Raw genomic sequence first — 24942 nt, 5'->3', positions numbered from 1 at the left:
TCATGTTTTCCTGTTTTCTCTTAGCAAAAAAGAGGAGAGGGAAAAGGGACATCTAGGATGCTTCCTGAGTTTTCTTCCTGGGCAGCACCATTTACTGAGATAGGAATAAAGGTAACAAAGGTAGTGGCTGGTGGTTGTTAGGGTGTGTATGTTTCTGAAGAGCTCTGTACTGTATGTATTAAGATATTTACATGATTCTGAATCTGAGATGTCTGGTAGGCAACTAGACACATAGGCATGATGAGCCCACCAACAGCTTCCCTTCGATCTGAGAGGCCTTCACATGAATACTAACCTTTGTCCAGGTGTCATTAAAAGGCCCTGTTATAACAGCTAACTTTACAATATAGCAATAAAATCAGTTTTGGCTGTGCCTCAAAGTTATCCAGCTTCCTACTTTTTTTTCTGGAATTTTTCTTAATAGCACATAAGTATTTATTTTATTATTTTATTTTGAGATAGAGTCTCCCTCTGTCGCCCAGGCTGGAGTGCAGTGACGCAATCTTGGCTCACGGCAACCGCCACCTCCCGGGTTCAAGCAATTCTTGGGCCTCAGCCCCCCAAGTAGCTGGGATTACAGGCATGTGCCACCACACCCAGCTAATTTTTGTATTTTTACTAGCGATGAGGTTTTACCATGTTGGCCAGGCTGGTCTTGAGCGCCTGACCTCAGGTGATCCACCAGCCTCGGCTTCCCAAAGTACTGGGATTACAAGTGTGAGCCACAGCACCTGGCCAATAGCACCTAAGTTTAGATGAATTTCACTTTATCATTTGAATATTTTAAAAATGAATCTCAACTTCCTGATATTTAATTCTATTACTATTTTTTATGTTAAAAAATAGGTGTTAGCCAGTTTTTCCTGTTTTAAACAGCTTGTCTTTACTTTTGCTTCTAGTTATTCAATTTTTCCGAGACCTTAGATTTGTAACAAACCCTAAATATAGCACTTGCATTAACTTAGAATATTGTTGGGCAGCTAGTAGGGAAACCAGAGAGAGGCAATTTTCTGTTCTGCAAACCATTTCCTCAACTTGGCCTAAGGTCCAGGAAGCACTGTTTTAGTTCGGTGCAGATTATAGTCTGTATCATACGATGTCCTTCACATCTGACTAAATGAGGTCTTTATAAGAACAGTAATTCATAACAGATGTTGAAATGACTTGAGCTCATGCTAGTTCATGCTGCTTCTGCTCATCAAGAGGACTCTGTAATAGTCAAGTGAATTATTCCTTAATCAGAAATACCTGAAAACCACCACTAAAGCACAGTAAGATCCTAGGGATTGGTTAACGGGAGGAAGTACTCCCACTTCTCATAAAGGAAAACAAAAAACTGGATTTCCAATACTTAAATTAGTTTTCAGTTTATCTCCTTGGTGAGAAATGGTGTGCATGACCTTGACCACTGTCTTCCTATCTTCAGTTCCATGCCTAATTGTTAAGGGTGTGGTAAAAGGATAAGATAATATTCATAAACCCTTTAAAAGCTACAGTTTAAGAATGATTGTTTCATAACCCCATCTTTAATGATTTACTCAATATTTATCTACATCATAGGTTAGACACAGCTTATCTTGCCTATCAAGTCAATAATACAACATTTAATTTCTGATGGAAAGCATTCCTGTGGTTAATACTGGTGGGTGGGCAATGCTTATGTTATCTTAGAGTAAAAGATCAAGTGGAGAAGAGATTTGGCATGGAGGTGAAGTGACAAGTCTGAGAGTCTAGAATTTAGGAGTGATGAATTTAGGTATTTACCCTCTAACTACCAATAACTGCTTGATGGTCAAAGGCAATATCAGTGATGACCAAAATACATTCTTCTTGACTGAAAAAAGATCAATAGCCACAGAGAATGATGTTTGGATAGGAGCTAATCTTAATAGCAGAAACAGGGAGTCCCAGGAAAACAGAAGGGGAAAGCAAGCTTTAGAGAGCTGACTATAGTCAAGGGTTGTAAATTACTATGGCTTGACTCTTTAAATAAAACATAAAAATGCTTCCTCACCCCCTCTTCAAGGTATAACAAGTTATATTTTTTGCCAGACAATAATCTGAAATTGTGTCCCCTAGTTTACTCACTTCTTCTCCTTTAAGCACAGAAAGTATAAGTATAGTCAGGAGGGCCTGAAAAATCTGCTGACAAGTCCTTGCTCTACATGGAGAAATTTATCTACTCTTGGCTATTTCACATCTGTTGTATCCTCCACACCTGAATATGAGGATATTCCAAGGTTATGACAAAGTTGTGTAGACATAATGGAGAAGGTTGGCATGGGGTGTGGAAATTTTATTTTTCCACTCTTTAGAAAGCCATAGGTGTACTTTAAAACCCCTGAACAAACTTTTCTTTCCACAGAACTGGCTTAGGAGAAGCAGTGAAAGGGTAGGCAAAAGTGAATACAGGAAAGTGAGAAATGAAGTTCATAAAAATCACAGGCTGTTAAATATGTGATTTCCAGGTGGTTGAAATCCAAATTATCTAAATTTGGATGTAGATAGAACCTAGATACAGAAAAAGCAATTTTCAAAATTGGGGTTAAATTATTCCCTTTCCCAGAGATCAGAATCATGGAGAATGGTGAGGGGTTGAAACCAGGATGTATCTCTTCACCCCTATAGAAGTCCCAGCCTCAGTGACACCATTGCTAATGGCAACATGGTATTTGTTCAAGTGTGTGGAGGTACTGATCTAAAACAAAGGGCATGCAATCCCTTTGTAATAGCTAAGTTTACCATGTTCTTAACCACGTTCACTAAAAGAGCAGAATAAAGGTTCAAAAATAATGAATAATCGAAACTGGGGGAAAAATAGGTGTTTCAGAGGGAGCTTACTGGGCATGAAGCCACAGTTTGCTAGCTTTCTGCATCTTAAGGCTTAATATCCCTAGATAAGGGACAGAGTAGATCTCCTAAATATCACAGAAGCACTTTAAGGCTTATATATTGTATCTCCTATTTTTCTTCATTTTAACTAGATTGTCAAATTTATTAAATTACAATAAAAAATACAACTATCAAGAAGATTCTCATGTTCATTCTTTAACATATTTTTACCCTACAGACAAATGTACCCAGGATGCCAAAATATGATCAGAAAGTTACTTGGAGAGCAGGAAGTCAGAGCAAGGGTCATTAAGCACAGCAGGTCAATGCCTCTATTTGCTCTCTGGAAATGTGATGGCCTCAGAAAACACATCTCTGACAAACTACTTCTGTGGTTTTTTTCCCCTACCAAATTGATTTTTGTTTCTAACTTCATCATCCTTGGTAAGACTATGCAAAATCTAACGTATATATGGTGTTAATTTTTTAAAAAAAGGGAGGGTTCAGAGGCAGTGAGAGATGTGAGATTTTGGACTGGATGACATACATTTAAAAATATTTTAAAAATATTTTTAATATTTTACCCCTTTACCTCATTGATATTCATAAGGTGAGCAGTAAAACTAAATTTTTATTTTTTTAAGTATTTTTAAAGTGTGAGGATAAGCAAGGTATTTTATATTTATCATCCTCTCTGGGGTGCTATAAGAATTAATAGTCCTTTATAACTATTCCCCACCCCACCCCTCTCTAGAAACACTCAAGGCTACAGCTGGAGATGTTCTGGGGGTAGAACTGAACTAAGTATTAATAAAATCATCTGTATGTTCAAGTTTTTACTCAGCAATCTTTGAAGACAAAATGTAACTGAATGTGTAGCCACACATGCAGACGTAAGAGTTATAAGGCCTGTTATTTAGATACTCTATGCTAGATATTCTACCTCAATTTAGATATTTATTCTACCTCAATTTTTATTATTAGTTTCATCACTTCCCTTGCCTCCAATACACCATCCAGTTTTAACTACAACGGTTGACTTTCTTTGGAAAATGCTATATTGTATATCTCTGCCCCTAGTTTCTCATTTTAGAGTCAGCGTCACATTATCCAGAATTGCCATCTTCCTAAAGCCCAAATCTCATCTGGTTACTTTCCTGCATGAAACCCCTATAAGCCCCCTACTGCTTACACAACCCTCCTCAGCACCCTGTCCCTGGTGCTGCATTAGGTAGTTTCTCCTCTACTCTCACAGTCTGCTTGTATCTTTTGTTAAACAGTACTTATGCTGCTTTGTAACTATTGACCTAACCGTCTTCTCCATGAACTGTGAACCTCCTCTAGGTCAAGGACTTTGTCCTTTCCAATTTGGTAGCCTCAGTGCCTAAAGCTTGGGGCTCAACTCATGGCAGGCATTAAGTCAGTCACAAATGGACTATTCAAATAAATTATTATGTAGTGAAAATAATTCTCCCAAATGCATTTTTCAAGGGAATTGAAAGGGGTAGAGGAAACATTTTTACATATAATCAGAAGGGAAAAGAATAACCTTTCAAAAAAATGAGTTCAACGAGGCAGGGAAAGAAGGGAATTTTGAAGGGCAGACAGTAAGTATGTAGGTTTTGACTAAGCACACAGGCAGTCCAAGTGTGCTCTCTAAGGTACCAGGAAAACTGGGATGAAATGGTTTACATAATATAATGGCTTTAAAATGCCACTAGGTTTTCAACAGCAATCCAGAACAAGAAATACTTTTTACAAAGTGACCCAGTACACACATTCCAATTTGTATGTATATATGTATGATGATGTAAGTTTTGATGAAACATTCTTTATCCTTACTATAATCCTACGTACTCTGATTCTGTTTCTTTTTTAAAATGCTGGCTAGAGCTGCGCGTGGTGGCTCACGCCTGTAATTCTAATACTTTGGGAGGCCGAGGCAGGAGGATTGCCTGAGCTCAGGAGTTCAAGACCAGCCTGGGCAACATGGCAAAACCCCGTCTCTACTAGTCTCAGCTATTTGGGAAGCTGAGGCACAAGAATCACTTGAACTCGGGAGGCAGAGGCTGTGGTGAGCCGAGATCATGCCACTTCACTCCAGCCTGGGCGACAGAGTGAGACTCTGTCTCTAAAATATCATAACATAACATAACATAACATAAAATGCTGGTTAGGATCTTACAATCCATTAATAGGCTGTAGCTGGTTAACCCAATTTGAAAAACTACCTGGTAGGTAGAGAAGAAATCCAAGAAGATGGATTTTTTTTCTTAATCCATCTCTATCTAGTCAAAATTACACTGCCAGGTCTTCTTGGCAAAAATACCTCAAGTCAATTTATTTTTTACTCTTATTTATTTATTTTTTGAGACGGCGTCTCAGTCTGTAGCCCAAGCTGAAGTGAAGTGGTGTGATCTCGCTCACTGCAACCTCCGCCTCCCGGGCTCAAGCGATTCTTGTGCCTCAGCCTCCAGAGTAGCTTGGACTACAGGCAAGCGCCACCACACCCGGTTATTTTTTTGTATTTTAGTAGAGACAGGATTTCACCATGTTGCCCAGGGTGGTCTCAAACTCCTGAGCTCAGGTGATCTGCCTGCCTCAGCCTCCCAAAGTGCTGGGATTACAGGCGTGACCCACCACACCCAGCCTCAAGTCAATTTAACAGTTGTTAAAGGTTGGGCATGGTGGCTCACACCTGTAATCCCAGCACTTTGGGAGGCTGAGGCAGGCGGATCATGAGGTCAGGAGATCGAGACCATCCTGGCTAACATGGTGAAACCCCACCTCTACTAAAAAAAAAAAAAAAAAATTAGCCAGGTGTGGTGGTGGGTGCCTGTAGTCCCAGCTTCTCGGGAGGCTAAGGCAGGAGAATGGTGTGAACCCAAGACTCGGAGCTTGCAGTGAGCTGAGATCACACCACTGCACTCCAGCCTGGGCAACAGAGCAAGACTCTTATCTCAAAAAAGAAAAAAAAAAAAAAGAAAGAAAAAAAAAAGAAAGAAAATTGTTGAAATGAACACCTCTAAACTATGTTAGCTGTGATCTGATTTGTTGGTTTGAAATCGACAGAACCCCTAATTGATAAAACCACATTAAATAGGCATAATTGTCCCCAACTTCTTCCACTGGAAAAGTTTTGATGATTAAACATACACATTCCCACCCTCAGCTCTTAGATCATTGTTCAAACTCTACTACCCATGCAAAAAGAAGTCTACAAAGCATGTAAAACTTCAACCTTAAAGTATACAAAAAATTTGTATACAATGGAAATGCACATAGTTAACTCTATGACTTTTAAATTTCTAATCTTAAGCATCTTCTACTTCCAAACAACTTTCATTCCATTTTAGTCTTTGAAAAGAAACAATAATTAATGGTTTGATTACATTCCCCTAAAACAGTACCATGAAATGCAGGAAAACAGCATTCCAGGTTTCAATCACAATTCCAGTATTTTTATGTTCTTGAACAAGATTGGCTGCCCTTTGCTTCAGTCTAATATGAACGCAACGACCTCACTCTTCAGTGTTCTAATCAATACAGTTTCTTGCATAATGTCAATCTGACTTTCTCACTCTTCTATCCCTCACACTAAATTCATGCCCATCAGGTGCTGTCAATGCCTTTCATTTATACAACACTTGCAAAGAGCCTGCCACAGTGCTAAGTATTTTACACAACAGAATCTCATTTAAACCTTATAGCAAATCTATGACCCTCTTTTACAGATAAGAAAACTGAAACTCGGGAAGGTTCAATAACTTGTTCAAGATCATGTAGTAGTAAGCAAGTGAAAACGCTGAATTTTTTTTTTTTTTTGGAGACAGGATCTCTTACTTAGTCACCCAGGCTGGAGTGCAGTGGTGCGATCAGGGCTGACTGCAGCCTCTATCTCTTGGGCCCAAGTGACCCTCCCACCTCACCACCAAGTAGCTGGGACTACAGGCATTGAGCCACCAAGCCAGCTTATTTTTGTATTTTTTGTAGAGACGGGGTCTCATCATGTTGTCCAGGCTGGTCTCAAACTCCTGGGCTCAAGTGATCATCTCATTTCGGCCTCCCAAAACACTGGGATTACAGAAGTGAGCCATGGCATTTAAACTCAGGCCCATCAAATCCTATCTCTCAAACTTGGGGTATTCTCTCCTCTCCTATCCATGCCCTACCTATTCTTCAACTCACCTCCTTTATGAGGGCTTTCTGAAAGTCACCTATTAATGCTGATTTTTAACATTGAGGTTTTCTATGCTTTCAATATTTTTATGGCTAACCTCACAAAAGAGATTTCATTCTCTTCCTAAAAAGCAGCGTAAGTTTGCTGAAGGGCCAAACTCAATTAATAGTTAAAACTTAGTTAAAACTGAATCTAACGGAAAATTATTAGTATGTACAATCCCTAAGTCTAATTCTAGCTTGAGTCAAGAATGCCAAAGCGGTACGGAGATAAGTAAGATGGTATGAAATCATGAGTATTATGGGCACCTCATTGTGTGAGGCGGGACAAGTCCCTCAAGGTTCCAAGTTCCATGTTTTTCACCTAAAAAAATGAAAAAGTAGAATGGGATCAACAGTACTTAATCAGTGGGTTAATAAAAACTTCCTGTGCTCACAACATGAATGTACTTAACAATGCTGAGCTGTATACTTGAAAATGACTAAGATGGTAAATTTTAATGTTTTTTTTAACCATAATAAAAAACCCAAAAAAATTCCTGTGGAACATTTTGAAAATACTAAACATGTCTAAGCTTCATTCCTATAAACTGATTCAGTGGATCTAGTCTAGTGTAGGACCCAGGCATCTATATTTTTAAAAGGTTGATTCTGCTTAAGACTGATTGTATCTGATGATTCCCAAGACCCTTAGCGTTCTAATATTCAAGGAACACCTACCCTGCACATAATAGAAATAAAAATTATGAATAACTTAAAGTGACTTTTCAAGTTAATATTTGCAAAAGTATCACATTCATACACACTTCATAACAAAAACTTAAAATAGACTTTGTTTTAAACAAAAGGCATCTAAACATGATATCCAGATTTTTTTCCTTTAGAAAATGTTTCAATGCAAAGGTGAGACCTGGGTTTATGAGACCTTATTCAATAAAGAGTTTCTACTGTATTTGCCAATGTTCGTACAGATACGATTTGTGTATTTGTCTCACATTTAATAGAAAATGACATTTTCTATCATTTTAAATATTTCAACTCAGAGTTGAAATAAGGTCTAAAAACCATTCAGTCTGTAACACCCTCACTTTACAGAAGGAAAAATAAGTGATCTTTCTAGTGTACCAAGTTGAAAGATAACTTTAAAATAACAATTCAGGCAAAGTGCGGTGGCTCATACTTGTAATCCCAGCACTTTGGGAGGCCAAGGTGGGCGGATCACTTGAAGCCAGGAGTTCCAAAACAGGCAGGCCAACCATGGTGAAACCCCAACGCTAATGAAAATACAAAATTAGCTGGGCATGGCGGCACACACCTATAATCCCAGCTACTCGAGTGGCTGAGGCACGAGAATCACTTGTGAACCTGGGAAGTGGAGGTTATAGTGAGCCAAGATCGCACCACTGCATTCCAGTCTAGGAGACAGGGACAGATTCTATTTCAAAAAAATATCAAACCATTATCACTCCATACTGCTGATGAACAACGAACATTAAAAAATGACTAGTCAAGAAACAGTAGTATTCTTACATGCCTACGAAACCTCTACAGCCGGCCAGGCATGATGGCTCATGCCTATAAATCCTAGCACTTAGGGAAGCCAAAGTGGGAGAATCACTTGCGCTCAGGAGTTCGAGACCAGCCAGGGCAACATACTGAAACCTTGTCTCCACAAAAAATCGTAAAATTAGCCAGGCATGGCAGCATGTGCCTGTAGTTCCAGCTACTCAGGAGGCTGAGGTGGGAGGATCACGTAAGCCCAGCAGGTCGAGGCTGCAGTGAACCGTGATCATGCCACTGCACTCCAACCTGGGAGATAAGAATGAGACCCTGTCAAACAACGAAGTTCAACATTCTGTTAAGAATCTGATAAATAAAATTCTGTGTTAAAATGCTTACCTTTTAGAAGCAAATAAAGTGAACACAACGTAACAAGAACTCTTATCTACTATATTACTTAACACTTTCTATTAAAAAAATTATTCACTCATTTCAGCTACAAAACCTAATACCACACGTCCCGAGCATATGCTGTTATATTTGAATAGTGTTTGTTAAGAGTCCTTCAGGGGGGAAAATCCACAACTCAGGATATGGCAAAAAAAAAAAAAAAAAAAAAAAAAGTTTCCATTTTACTTCTCTTATGCAATCTCCCTAATTTCCACACCTGTTAACACATAGGGCCCCCTGAATTAATTTCCAAAATATCAGCAGAATCAGAGAAAATTCCAGTTTAAAAGAAAAAGTCCTTTCTTTAAATAGGGCCTTTATAACAACTGAAGAGCTGAATATCAATTTGAAGATAGGATCACTAAAATAAAGCAAATTCATTTATGAGATGCTAAACTGTAATCTTACTACTGACCTGGCTGCCAGTTTATAATGAGTAACGGCAGGAAATGACCACAAACAAGTAAGTTATGGCTTTGGAACTTACAGCGAAATAATAATTAGCTTTCTAAAAAAAACTTTTAAGTATGTGGCATAATTAAGGGGAACAAATAAAGCCAACAGAACGAGTCTGTAGTACTAATATAAATTCCTATTTTATAAACATCAGACCAAAGGCAGAAACAGCTAGATAGCCAGTCTTTTTTTTTTGAGACAGAGTCTCGCTCTGTCGCCCAGGCTGGAGTGCAGTGGCGCGATCTCAGCTCACTGCAAGCTCTGCCTCCTGGGTTCACGCCATTCTCCTGCCTCAGCCTCCCGAGTAGCTGGGACTACAGGCGCCCGCCACCACGCCCGGCTAATTTTTTGTATTTTTAGTAGAGACGGGGTTTCACTGTGTTAGCCAGGATGGTCTTGATCTCCTGACCTCGTGATCTGCTCGCCTCGGCCTCCCAAAGTGCTGGGATTACAGGCGTGAGCCATCGTGCCCGGCCGACAAAAACTATTAAAAGATAAACTAGACCAATTAACAATAGCATCATCTTTAAATATAAAACACCACTAGCGGTCTGGCGCAGTGGCTCACGCCTGTAATCCCGGCACTTTGGGAGGCTGAGGCGGGTGAATTATCTGAGGTCAGGAGTTCAAGACCAGCCTGACCAATATGGCAAAACCCCGTCTCTACAAAAATACAAAAAAAAATTAGCCTGGCATGGTGGCATGCACCTGCAGTCCCAGCTACTCAGGAGGCTGAGACAGGAGAATTGCTTGAACCCGGGACATGGAGGTTGCAGTGAGCCAAGATTGCACTACTGCACTCCAGCCTGGGCGACAGAGCAAGACTTCGTCTCAAAAAACAAAACAAAACAAAAACCACCATTAGAAATTATCAAAAATCACTTCAACATGCCTACAGGTAATTATATCATGATCTTGAAAAAGTAGTTTTCTGAAATACATTTCTCTTCTAATCTTAATGTACTAGAGTTCAGCTCTCCTAACCACTTTAGAAAAGGCACCACTTTGTAATGCAAAGCTTCTTTATACATTTAATTTCTAAAAACAATTTAAGGCCAGGCGCGGTGGCTCACACCTGTAATCCCAGCACTTTGGGAGGCTGAGGCAGGCGTATCATGAGGTCAGGCGATCAAGACCATCCTGGCTAACATTGTGAAACTCCCTCTCTACTAAAAATGCAAAAAAATTAGCCAGGCGTGGTGGCGGGCGACTGTAGTCCCAGCTACTCGGGAGGTTGAGGCAGGAGAATGGCGTGAACCCAGGAAGCAGAGCTTGCAGTGAGCCGAGATCGTGCCACTGCATTCCAGCCTGGGAGACAGAGCGAGACTCCATCTCAAAAAAAAAAAAAAAAAAAAAATTTAAATGTTGAGCAACATATACTCTGTTCTTTATGTGTTCTGGTAAAAGGAATTATCAGCGAACTGCCAAGAATGAGAACTACCATCATAACCTTAACTGACTGACAATGTTGCTTTTATACTTATGCCTCAAGAAAAAAGCAAACCAAAAATAGTCACTATTATTTTCTGACAAGGAATCCCGGCATTAAGTTTTATACTCTTAAGAAAATTATAAAAAACTAAGTCAAGACAGAAGACGGTATTATGAAAACATTACTGTATCTTGTTTAGCTGAATACATTTTTAAAAATGAATAATCCAATGAAGAAAACTGAGGTAATCTGAGCGCCGAGGTATCAAATTAGTAAAGACACTGAGTTACAAGGCAATATTGCACCTGAATATGAAAGCAGAATCTCACAGCAGGAACTTTAAGTTATCTAAGAGATTGCATCTAGAAAGAATTTATCATTAAAAAAATCACTAACTTTGTACCATGTGTATTTAGTTGGAGTACAATCCAACTTTTACCCATTTTGTGAATTTTTCAAAAAGCATTAAAATCTTAGGAAGTAGAAACCAAGCTTTAAAAACAGTTTTTCACAACAAAATTTATTAGAAGAATAGTGGTTTTGAAAAGTCTAGCATCCAGTGAGAACTACCATACACAACATTACAGCTGGGAATGTTTCTCCAAAATGTCATGGTCAAATAATACAATGGAACCATTAAATCTTACACATGCACGAAAGAACAAGCGCTTTTGACATACAATGCAAAAAAAAAAGGGGGGGGGGACCACATGGATTAAAATTTTAAGTACTCATCACATACATTAAGACACAGTTTTAGTCCAGTCAAAAATCAGAACTGCATTAAAAAATTTAATGTAGTGCAATCAAACCAAAAAACTTAATTTGTGATCATAAGTGCTCTACTACATAAACATTGATCATAGCAAGGAACAAAAAGTTCAAATCACACAGTACAAAAAAAAATCTGTAAATAAATATAAACTACAGTACAAGAGAAATATTAAATTATACAATTCCATCAAACTGTAAACAGTATATTGAAATGAGGTCCATAAGAGTAAAGGGGGTTCCTGTTTTGTTGTATGACACTTGAACTTCTAGAAATCTGAAAGATACCATTTTCCATATCTCCAAAGGCTATGGGTTTTATACGTGGAGAGAATTTATTTTAGATGTAAGATATCAAATATTAAAGCAGAGAAATAATCTATTTTGTTAACCACAGACAGTACTGCAGAAAACAAAAGCAATTTTAAAGAGACAAGTCTTAACATTAAAGATGCAAAGGACTAAAACACTGGAATTAGAACTTCGCATCAGAAAAAACTTGTCACTGAGAACTTCAAGGCTACAAAATACACGGACAAAACTGTCTGCTGATATGCAGACCTAGACCTCTGCTAATTTTTTTGACATTTTACATACTCATGTTACAACACCAACTTTGGCAGAATCACTACTGATAAACTCAAAGCACTCCTGGCCCAATGGTTCCATCACAGTGGCCAGTGCACAAAATTCTCTAAAGACATTGCATAAACTAGAATGTAGAGGTCAGACACCCAAGGACCAGTGCTTGAATTTAGTAGTAGTTATCGTGAAGAAGCAAGAGCCACATCAAGAAGGAACTGCATCTGTTAACAGCTTACAGAGCAGTTAGGAATGTCTTTTGTTTTAGTTGTGCTGGCTATTAGTGGCATTTAAAAATATATAGTTTAACTGTGCATGTTTGCGTGTGTCTGTGTGTGTAGTGTGCTGGCTATACATTTATGCACTTTTTTTAAAAAATACACTGTTAACAGGAACCCCCATATTATCTGCTCAGTAGTAATAACTGAATATATAGAATGCCACTATAAGAGTGTGAGGCACCATGTGCTGGAGAGTTATATGCAGCTTTAAAATCTGTTTGGCTGAGTTATACCTGGATACCTGAACTGAGTTTTTTAAGTTGACATTCATCAGATGTGCTACCAGCACGTTGAAATAAAAGCAAAACAGAAAAATACAAGTCACTGTTAGGTTTAAGAATAGCATCAAAGTACCTGAATTGAGTGAGAAGAGTGTGTAAACTGTCCCTGAGGGTTTTTAAACAGTGTGTACAAGCTGGATTCCTAAGAACATTAGTTTTATTCAACAATGTGGACTGATAAAATACCAATGTCTGACAGCTTTAAGTGGAGGTTATAAAGAATTATATGCAAACACTCCAAATGTATAGTTTATACATTTTTTTTCAAAGCAGCAATAAGCTGCTGTAAAGTATACATCCCATCAGAACAAGCAACATGTGGGAGTCAGATAAAGGTTTCTATCTTAGTCTGGTTTTCTGACAGCACAGCATATCAATATCCAATGACTATTATCTTTCCTAGATCAGAATGTAACTAATTTTGACTAGCAATATAGGATTAGACTTTTAATCAAACACTTTGCTATTACATACTAAAATTCCTTAAACTTACTAATGCTGGTAATACTAACCTAGTTAATCATCCCCCCCTCATTTTAGAAATATACCCTTCCACAACTTAAAAACATTAAGATCCATTTTCAGTCCTCTGGTGTAAAAAGCATGTCAGTGAATTAATATTAAAAATTTACAAACTAAAAAGGCTTGAATTTCAGCCAAAGATTCTAAATACTGCTCATTCCCTGAAGACTTAAAGGGGGAGAGAATCCCTACCCATTTTCCTAGTGATTTATTTTTCTAAAATGGTTTGAAACAAATTTTTATTTTGGGGAATTTTCCCCCTCACCTTCTCTCAAATTCCAAATTCTTAAGCTTGAAATGCTTAACAAGAGAAAATGAGGCAATCACTTGGAATTGCTAGAAAGGTACAAAATGTTATTGTCTTTTTTAAAATAAGAATTATTTATATAAATGTGATCTGACCCCATATTATGTAGTATGTTTTATATTTTTAAATAATCATCCAAAAACTTACAGTACCTAAGACTCTGAAGATAAATTAAGACTTTAGTGTTGTAACAGAAAAAGTGCTGAATTATCCCTTTTCTAGTACTTTAAACATTTTGGACAAGCGCTTTCCTAATGACAGTGAAGTTTACTATATAACCTTCCACCACCAAGCAGAAAAAATAAAAAAAGTCACCTGGATGAAAAAAAAAGACTTTTAGGAGTGTAGCACCGGGTATACCAAATAATGGAAGTTGTTTCACTCATTCTGAGGGGGTAAAAATATTCTAGATTGAAATTCTATTTGGCTATTGACTGTTAAAAATCCCTGCTCTACTGTGTCAGTGTCCTGTGTCCAACTACCCCCAACCCCCCACCCCTAGTCCCCTTACACACTATCCACTGAGAATCTAATCTCTAATGAGATTATTTTAAAATTTATGTTGTCAGGACATACCTGAGAAAGGGTGCAATTATGCAGAACAAGGAACCCAAGACTGCACTAATACTGGTTACAGGTTCATAAATTCTTTCCCAAGACAAATCTAAAAAGTTTAAGAGGTATGGATCTCCAAATATGTCTTACTGCTTTAGATTTTTTTGGTATGTGTGTAGGGTCATTTCCAGTGTTGATCATCTTGAGCATGTTCAATGACAGTTCAAGATGGGGTAAAAGAGTTCATTTCCACATTCAAATAATAGAGATTAAATATTATAATAATATTTGCTATATCCAATAAATCTATGATTAACTAAAAGTGCTTGCTTTTTAGCTTTTCTTGATACAGCTCTAAATGAACTGAAAACCATAAAATTACCCCCAAACGGTTGCAGAATTAGCTCATGTTCTATTGTCAAATCAACATTAATTAGCCTCGATTCTCATTTTTAAACAACGTAAAAGATTTTTCTATCAAATCCAGATGGCCTAACTTCACCACATTATCTTGTGACTCATTTTTAGTATTATAGGGCAGAATTTTTAGCCTCTTCTCAGAAGTCTACATGCTTTTTCCATCCTACTCCACCCTCCCCACCCCAAATTCCTTCCTAACACCTAGGGTTTATAGCTACAGTGTTGTGTTACAGGGCTAATGTCTGCTTCTTTAAAAGGTGACTGCAAGATTATTCAGGAATGAGGATACACAAATAATGTCCTCTATTTTTCTTTCCATCACCATGTTCACAAATCCTATTCAAGTCTCCAGTACAGAATTAAACCAAAATAAACTGAGAAGAGCCTGGAGTTCTGTCTTCTTTGTACTACAACTATACTTTTTTCCTTTTCAGATTTTGAAAGCAATTAGTTTGAAAAAAAATCCCTAGATAGCTTAATAGTCTCCTAAACGGGCTGTTCTGCTGAAGCCATCAAGTTTTTAGTAATGCTAGCCTGACCAAAGCATTAATGAAGACCAAATTCTAATTAAAGGTAACAAGGAAAACAATCTTTGATATCTTCAAGAAGGCCAAAATTTAACCTATAACTTTCAGTATCTCCTATAAAACATAAAGTGGAGCATAATTCTGTCTATTGCCATATTCTATCACCAATGACAGCAACCTGAATATACAGAAAAGAGTGATTAATATGAAAACAACCTCTGGTATTTAATGAAAGAATTATAAAAGCAAAAATACATGGTCTCAAAAGGAAATCTACAAAGATAAAAGCTGTTAAAGAAAATGATGCCAATCTGTCATATAACTGTTAAAACTACTCAAAATATTTTCAACTTCTGACATCGAGCTGACTCAATTTGTCTTATGAAAATAAATGAATCCATGCTTCACTATTATGGGTCAATGAGATGTAAGAGAATCACAAAGGCTTAGAACCAGGCCTGGCACTGTGTGCTTACTTGGGGGTAGGGGGAGAACAGATAGCTCACTAGCAGCTCAAAGGTTGCTATGTACTGCCTAACGACAGAAGGTAGTTATGATATTGGTGTTAACAGGTAGTTGTTTTTAGTCTAATTTAGAGTTCTCTCCAAAACTTGGGAACTAAACTTCTCATTGTGCCTTTTATAGTTTTACCATCTGATCCCACATAGCTCATATTATAGCTAAGGTAAATGTTGGGGAAAAGAAATGCCAATTGGTTGAGGTAATGGTTTATATAAGATAACCAGAGTTCTAAAAGCACTTCGATATTGTAAAGTAAAAGTGTACCAAATAAAGCTAATACACACTTCACACTTGTTGAGCTTGCTCACCAGAACTGAACAGTAATTAACTTCACATAAGGACCCCTATTATCACACACAAAGCCTTACTCATATTCATGATCTGCTGCAGCAAAGGTTTATCAAGCAACATCTAAACTTCAGAACAACAAACTTAATATTAAAAAGTATTATACACAAATATAAATTATTTTTCCTGAAAGAGTGACCTTGTCCTTCATGGTATTTGGGGAACAGAAAAAAAGTGTATAGCTCATCACAAACATAATTCAGAGTCACTTATAAGCCCACTGAACAAAGTAATATACTACATTACCATCAAGCTGGATGACTATGCTGTCTCAGAAATGAGAAAGCTAAAGATAAAAATACCAACTAGATATCCTTCCACAGAATTAGTGTTTTTGATTTTATAGTGCCATAGCTTATCTACCCTATAACATCAAGGTCTCTGAAAATGCAAAAAATTATTTTAAATACATTATTTCCTATCAATAGTTCCAAGAGTGTTATATATTAATAATTTAAGTAATGTTATCTGCCTACTGGAAAACGTGAGGAAAAACGGCTTTCGTGACAAAGACAGTTGTGAACTACACTTTCCCATACCATAAAAATGGTCAACTGTTGTTTGGGCCATGCAAAACTCTGATTAGCAGAAATTAAGCATGCTAATAGACCAATCTCTATTACACATTGTGAGGACATCCCCAAACTAGAATATCTACACTGAAAGTGCCAATACAGAATAGTGGCAAATCAAGAGAGAAATCAAATATTAAGGAATCACTGCGGCACCAAGACTGCCAGCCAGCCGTGTGATGAGCCACCTCCGAGAAATACATGGTATAATGGAACTCTGAACACAAAATTTAACATTAAAAGTGCACCTGAATATTACAAACTAATTTTACAAAACCTATAATAAGGTAAAATATATATCTTTTGAAATATTCCAGCAGCTTTTTGTTTTTTTTTTTTTAAGTTTTTCTTTTTTGAGAGGCTCATGAAATTCAAAAGGGACCACTAGCTAATTTCAACCATGCTTCACAAAACAATAATGGCTATTTTATATTGCAGTTACCAATGTAATGCAATTAGTGCTTTAAAATAATCTACACTCAAAAAAAGAGAGAGAAAGAGAGAGACCTTTGGAGGAAATATGCTTATTCAAAAGCTTCTTGGAAAAGAAAATTTACCTGAATATCAAGTCATGACTGATCTCAAGTGTAATGTTTAAAAGCTTCACAGACATGAATATTACAATCTTCAGGTCTCACGACTTTTAATCTGAGAAAGTTTAGAGTTTGGTTTGTTTTTTAAATTCACTTTCTAACCAAAGCAAATAATAGAAGTACTCAAATTTTCACTATTTACAACTCTCAGCCTACAATCTGAAATGACACAATACAAGTTCTCTTAAACTGCAGCATTAAAGGGTAGGCACACCATTCTTCTGCTGCTCGATTGTCATCCACTGAAACACACATAGAAAATATTTATGTTAGTAAAATGATCACTCCATGTACACTACAATGACAAAATTTACATAACTCAACTCATACATCACTTATATAGACTACCACATAGGATTAAACCTCTCTGAACAATAAACTCTACAAAAGTTGAACTTTTAGGGCCAGATTTTTAATGGGCCTTTAGTGATGTCTTTCTGAGAGGGGATAAAAGCAAGCACAAATTAATTTTCTCAAAGGACCTTTTTGTAGCAATCCTGGGCTACTGAATATCCCAAACATTACGCAAAAAGGTACTATGGCTGCAATTAATTGTGTGCTGACAAATTCTTGAGTGTGTAACAAAGGAGGCATTCTTTCATAAGCTTAGCCCTTTGCTTTCAGCAAACTTTCTATGATTTCCTTCAATTACAGATGAAAACTATATATTTCATAAGGAATTTTTATTGCAACTTCCAGCTAGGTGACAAAATATTGTAGAATCATAAAATGCTATTGAACCCAAACTGTTTTTTCTGTTAAGAAGTCTAGAAAGCTAAGAGGAAACAGGCTCAGTTATCCACTGATTAAACTGCTACACAAAATAACCGAAACAAGAGGAACCCACACCCAAGCTATGTCAAGAATGAGCAGTGCATGTATTTTAGTAACAGCAATGGTGTGCCTAACCTTTGAACACACAGGTTGCTGAGGGAAAACTTAACCTAATTTAATTAATTGCTCCAAAGTTTCCAGGCAAGAATTTATGCCTTGAAAATATCTGGACCTCCCCTCAAACTGTTAGTATCCATCTGAAATCAATCTAACCAACCCTCCAATTTTAATTTTATTTTACACTGAAACTCCAATAATGTTTGTTTTTGGTTAAGCATTTAGAAGGGCCTGACCACCTTTCTCAGCAGATTAGAATATACAGTACATGTGGTGTGGAATTTGTTTTGCACAAATAGTAATTTTAATCTGATCACAATGAAAAATTAAATTCCATGGGCTTTGCTTATTCTTGCAAAAACCGCAGAAAATAAACTTTACTTATTATAATTTTAAAAGCCCATCTCAAAAAAAGCTTAGATATTCTTCAAGGAGTGCTTATACAAACATGATCTCAAAGGTCCTGAACTGTGTGCTAAACAACCATGAATATCAGCTAATTACCAGAAAAAGTCAAGAAGGGGGTATTATGTAGGATGCCAAAAACAGAAAAAAATTCTAACCAACAAAATTAAATAAAAACTTAAAAAAAAAAAAACACCTCTCCCTCCCCCTTCTACTAGTATTTGGATCAGTTAAAAAAGGAATTCCAATGAGCTTGACTTCTGATTGAATTGTTAGAACTGATATGCATCCTAAATCATATCAGGTTACCTTGGGGTTTTTTTCTCTCACTACAAACATGGATCCTTCATTAATGTGGACACTGGGCAGACTACTGAGGCTGTAAAATCTAAGTATCACTTTTGCAATATCATAATTACTTATACACATTTCTTTCCCTATTTCTCCCATCCCCAATAAAGAGATCTTGAATATCTTAATCTAGTTGCTGCAATGATATTCAGTTAGCACATCAATTCTGTAAAAGGACTGAAGAATACAAAGAAACCTAGTTTGCTAAAATGAGGCATCCTCCATTGTTTTATGTCATGTACCCTGACTGCTCCTGAGTAAATACGGAGCTCGTCCTCCATGAGATAAGGCTATATCCTCACTTGTTGGTGAGACCAAATTCTACCCTCAGAAAATCTCAAATGAAATTACAGCAAAGGTAGTGTTCAAAGTAATTAACTGAAGCATTTCTGAAGGTAGTGTGTGCACATTTTCCACCACCTTCCCCTCTGGGTGAGCACTAATAGCTTGCTAATTTAAGTAAATTTAATAGTGAGAAGAAAATTATAAAACGTAACTATAAATGACCCAATAATTATGTCAGTGAATAACCAAATTTCTCAAAGTCAAAGGTTCATTGTTCTTCTTAGTTTTTTCTTTAGTTTAATCCTTCGATTAGTTGAATCGTAGATGAAAAATGTGAATAATTTTGTATTATAAGATGGCTTTCCAATTCGCAGTGATAAAGCTCCCAGTATGACAGACGTAGTTTGTAAAAGGGGGCTTTGTTTCCTCTTCTTTTTTAAAAAGTAAAAACAAATATAACTTAAGAAAAAACAAAACAAAACAAAACAAAAAAGCATGCAGGCTCTACAGGCAAGGAGTCCACTTCCATGTATCTGTTCTCTGTGAGGTAACTCAATTCTCTTTTGTAGAGAAACATGCAAAAGGCCAAACATATTCCGAGCCATACTGCACATGAAAAATTTAAAATATGCAACATTCAGAATGCACATTTCATCTCTGTACACACAAGTCAATGCAAAATCTGCAAAGAAAAGTGTCACAGTAAATGAAATTACGTGCAAGCAATGATAGCTGAACAATGATGCAGTAGTGCTCACCCAGTTTGTACAGTAATTGGCACTCTACAGTATTCCTACTCGTTTTTTGATTCATTTGCACTTTGTGCTGCCTCTCCCTGGGGATCTAATTCAATCTTTACAGAAACATCTGGCCCCTCCGACCTCATTAATTTCATCTTTTTCTTTGGAGGGTTTTTCAAAGTGCCCAGCCTCTCCTTTACTTTGTACTCCAGTGTACTGTGGGGAATCCCATAAATACTCTGAGCTTTGGAAACACTCATTTTTCCACTCATAACCACTGAGATTGCTTCCTCCAGTATCTCACTGTTGTACTGTCTGTAACGCCCTCTTTTCTTCCGAGGCTGCTTGGAGCCAGGGTCTCCTTCTTGATCCGATGTGGGATATGGCTGTCCAGAGGTAGACTGCTCAGCATCTGAGCCCCAAGAATCGGGTCCAGCATCTAACATGCTTTTTCTACTTTGTTTTGGAAGAATAGCCCTTAATTTTTTACTAAGCGCGCTCTCCGTTTGTGAACCCATTACCAAAGAGCTATAGCTGTACTGATCACCAGTGCGAGACTCCCAAGAAAGATCCATTCCTCGAACTTGTGGTATCTTTAAATCTACAGGAGATGAATGGCTCACATCCTTTTTTCCATCTTGTTTTGCTTGAAGTGCCATTTTTGGAAAGGCAGAGTTTTCTGCAAGAAAAGGAAGGTCACTGATGTTGCTGAGTGCACCATTTCCCCTGAACTTCATACGGCTGAGGTTGAACTCGTAATGTGGTTTTGCCCAAGAGGCTTCCCTGGATAATATTAAGTGTTGTCCATGATTCTGTAATCCAGATGGCCCAAGGCTGGCAGCTGTGGACAATTGGTTTCTGCTCAGTAGTTCTTCACTAATCTGCAGGGATCGAGCCAGTGGAACTTTGAGTGATGTGGAGTGTCCAAAACCTTCCCTGGTTCCATCCTGTAAGCTTCTTGGAGGTACCCCATCACCACTCCGAAGTCCGTCTGGGCGGTACTGGCTGGGTCTCCCAGGTCGCCTAATTGGATGGAAGGAAACTGATGTGAGCAGGACTTGCACAGGTAGGGAGGGATGGGTGAGGGGACCACTCCTTTATTAGAAGGCCTTGCTTGGGTAACATCACTTTGTGTTATTTATTTATTTTTCTCTAAAATTAAAAAAAAAATGGTCTCAGCAGTTAGTTTTAAAACTTGTTCACAAAAAAAGGAAAAAGGAAAAAGAAAAAAAATCAGGAGCTTTTTGGGCAAAGAAAAATTAAACCTGTCAGCTGGTCTCTGGTTGGGTTCACAAATTTTCGGAGAAAAAGTTTCGCGCAACTGTCTGAAAATAGCATCTTAATTATTAATTACAAAGTAATCATCAGTCTCCATAGATCTACACAGAATTGTGTTGCCAATGTGACGTTACCACTAAACAAGTACAGTAATAAAAGAGTAAGCCAAATTATTTATTTTAATTCAATGTATTCAACATTCATGACAACTAGTGTTAAAACTGAAACCATATACATTACTGGAACCCATAAATAATTGCTCATTTATCCCACAAACAAGTTGATATTCATCATTAAAAATCAAACAATTCCAAGTAACATTTCTTATTTTGCTTGGGGGGCGGGGGGGAATACATATATATGGCTAACAACCCCAAGGGAGAAAAAAAAATTCCCAAATAAACCAAACCAAAAGACCCACTGCATTATAACTTACCACACGTCGTCATTTTAAAACACTACTAGTTGCAGATATATGAGTATCATGATTTTCCATTTGAAATAATCCAAGCTTAAAAGAAATTACTCTTTATTTGCCCCTTAAGTTCTACTCAAAGTAATTACTGTCAGAGGGATATAAACAATTTTTTAGCAGTTTTCTCTGGCTTAAAAAAAACTTCCCTTCTTGAAATACCAAACACCTATTTTGAAATTTCAAATGGACGGCTTTCAAATAATGTTTAAAAAGTCAACTACTTAGACAAAGTTAATTTGTAAGGTTTTGACTTTCACAATAAGAAAGATTATCAATATTAAGACTGACATGTGGCAAAACATGCCCAAGGGGATGATTACATTAATTAGGCACAAAATAGGGCTTTGCAGAAATGATAAACCAGTTATGTTCTACAAAACTCTATGGGGACTACTATCATCAGTAACACAATAAGGATAACACTGAATATTCAACTAAAAGATGGGCAATCCTATTGGTGCATTTTTCTTCCATAAAACAAAACCACTAGAAAACACTTTCCATTCAGAGGGATAAACACAGCAACTTCAACCATATAATACATGAACCTGGTAGCCAAGTTTACAGAGAATCTTAAGCAAAGGATTTGTTTATGCAAACTGTCACATGGACTTCTACAGGTGTCCTTAATTACACAACTCAAGTGTTTTTTGTTTTGTTTTGGAGACAAGGTCTCGCTCTGTCACCCAGGCTTGAGTGCAGTGTTGTGATCATGGCTCACTGCAGCTGTGACCTTCTGGGCTCAAGCGATCCTCCCACCTCAGCCTCCTTAGTAGCTGGACTACAGGTGCGCACCACCATGCCTGGCCAATTTTTGTATTTTTAGTAGAGACGGGGTTTTGCCATGTTGCCCAGGCTTGTCTCGAACTCCTGACCTCAAGTGATCTGCCCGCTTCAGCCGCCCAAAGTGCTGGGATTACAGGCCTGAGCCACCACGCCCGGCTCAAGTATTTTTTGATATATAAATAGAACCCAAAGATTTGGGAACATGCTGACTTATATCTAGTATAAACCATAGTGAAAAGAAGGGGTTAAGAAAAAGATTAGTACGCATAATGGATTAAATTAATACTTTCTGGAAATGAAAAGTTTTGGAATTTTAGAGAAAATAAAGGGAGATTTTAGAAGTCTGTAAAGGAATCCTTCTATTTGAAGGTAGTTAACAGTAAGTTGGAAAAGGTTAGCCCACTTAGCATCCACTTGTTCCTTTAATATCTAAGTAACTCCCCCACATTGATAATCTGAAAGTTCAATAAGCCTAAGTATTAACTAATTTAAACTTACCAGTTATTTTTCATATCTAAAGTTGATTTTTTGTCACACAGTTTTATAGAAATGCTTTTTCAACATGGTATCTAAATGTCTTTATTAATACCTGACTTTTCTAGTTGGTTATCAGATACACATAGGGAGAAGACAGTTCTTATACTATAAAATTAGGGTGTCAGAGAATTTACTTTAGTCTCCTAAGAGTTATCAAAACTGAGCAAGTAATAATGTCTTGGTAGCCTAAGATGGTTATGCATCAACATCTACCACCAGTCTTTCAGAAAACTACATTTTCTGAACTGCCAAAGTACAGTTATCCATCACCAAAACCAAACCCAAAAGAAACAAACAAAAATGAACACACACACACACAAACCCCACTAGAGATACCAAGTATTGGAGTTCAATTTTCATTAAACAGCTTCAGCACACATAATACTGTCTTTACATCTAAACTTTAGAATTATTTAACTTGAGTTTCACACTCCAAAACATGCCACAACAAAAAGTCCAAAGAAATAATTGCCATATTCATGGTTATTTACTATTTGTACTAAACTGACAAAAACTCATCTGTACTAGCCAATTTTACATTGCACAGATTATATTTTTATTTGATCTATGGTCCATATTTATAACTTACTTACTTAGAAGGGTTATTTTTTAAAATGTAAAAGGGAGACTGGCATCAACCTTTGATGAATTATCTATGTGAAACTGTGTAAGGCTACAAATATTCTCCCTTACCCGTTCCCTTGAGTACTGGAGCAGCCTGGAGAGTGGCTCAGGGAAGTGCTGCCAGCACATGGACTTTTCTTAGTGGACAGATCAAGTACACCGTCTGCAGAGACACAAAGAAACACCTGAGGATATTAAAAGCTAGGAGCAAATGTAAACTAAATAGGCTAAAAATGAAAAAGCAGTAAGTAGGCTTATTCAACTAAGCAGATATGCTAGTCACATATTTGAGTTATAAAATCAATTAAATCCTGAAGCAACATAAATTTAGCAAGGCATGTTATACTTAATATCCTCAAGGGCTAAATATATTATTAATGAGGAAAAAGAAAAGGTAAAACATGTTACTGAAGATGTTAAGATATAGTGAAATACTAGAAATAGCAGTTCACATAGCATCAGGTCCTCTGTTATCAGATTTTTAAAGACTCCATTTTCTAAATTTTCCTTGATCAAAGCATACAAGTTTTTAATGTCCCACAGTGGCATACAAACTATAGAACCAAATCCCTCAAGAGCTAAATCTACCTGAAACTCCAAAAGTACATACAAGTTCGATATAGAAAATTTTAAATAAGATACAAAAATTATTTTTAAATGTAAGTTTATGTCATTAAAGTACATGTATATACTAAACAAGATGGTCTGTAAGATGAATCAGTTAATGATTTATGATTTGGGTGTGTCCTAATAGTTTTCTAGACCATCTATAAAAAATGTATACTTATATTCAATCTTTTAAAAAAAATTTGCAGAGATTCAAAATTCAATTGCTGAATTTTATGAATGCAAGAATTTTTCAATTAAGAAGACATTAAAAATTGGTGAAGAAAGTTTAAAGAAAGAAGAATGAAACTGTCTTGATACTGATGAGAGCCTGGAAGTACAACCATTTTTTACTGCAACTAGACCAAATAACAAATTCATGTTATTAATATATAAAATTAGAAGACTTTCTTTTCCCTCAAAGACGTTTTTCTCCTTGTTGAAATACCTGGAAAAGAAGTCTTTTAAAGCTACCACTCTGTCCAAAATTAACAGAACAAGATAATACACAATGTCTTTAATTTTCAGTTGGCCAGCAGAGGGGTCTCGCTATCTAGTTACGTTAAAAATCACCCCAGAGTAGAAGCTACTTACAACTTGTATCGGAGGACATTTTATTTCAGGCTGTTAGAAATAAACAGGCAACTGAGTTTGTAAATAAAAAACCCCTACACTCATAAGAAAGAGTTTTGTCCTTTACAGTCACTAGTATTTCTAAAAATATAATTATAAGCTTATAGAACCAATTATCCTATTAGACATCTAACCCAATTATACATCTAAGAAGCAAATTTACTGCTTACAACTTTTCCAACCAAAGACACTATTATTTAA

General features: G+C 36.9%; 1 protein-coding gene across 16 annotated transcripts in view; it reads right to left on the bottom strand.

The window, feature by feature from the left end:
• Positions 1–24942, bottom strand: part of LCOR (ligand dependent nuclear receptor corepressor) — a 164679-nt gene that overhangs the window by 20302 nt on the left and 119435 nt on the right. For 9 of the 16 annotated variants that reach the window (XM_055352616.2, XM_031015374.3, XM_055352618.2 and 6 more), the window contains one exon: positions 23572–23665. In XM_055352616.2, the coding sequence (XP_055208591.1) occupies positions 23572–23665 (94 nt within the window). Of the gene's footprint in view, positions 1–11348; positions 20826–23571; positions 23666–24942 lie in introns of those variants that run through there. The other 7 variants (XM_031015375.3, XM_055352622.2, XM_063710346.1 and 4 more) reach the window with 2 other exon arrangements.

This window comes from Gorilla gorilla, chromosome 8 (genome assembly GCF_029281585.2).
Source record: "Gorilla gorilla gorilla isolate KB3781 chromosome 8, NHGRI_mGorGor1-v2.1_pri, whole genome shotgun sequence".
NCBI classification, from domain to species: domain Eukaryota; kingdom Metazoa; phylum Chordata; class Mammalia; order Primates; family Hominidae; genus Gorilla; species Gorilla gorilla.
This window is presented reverse-complemented; position numbering and strand designations above follow the sequence as displayed.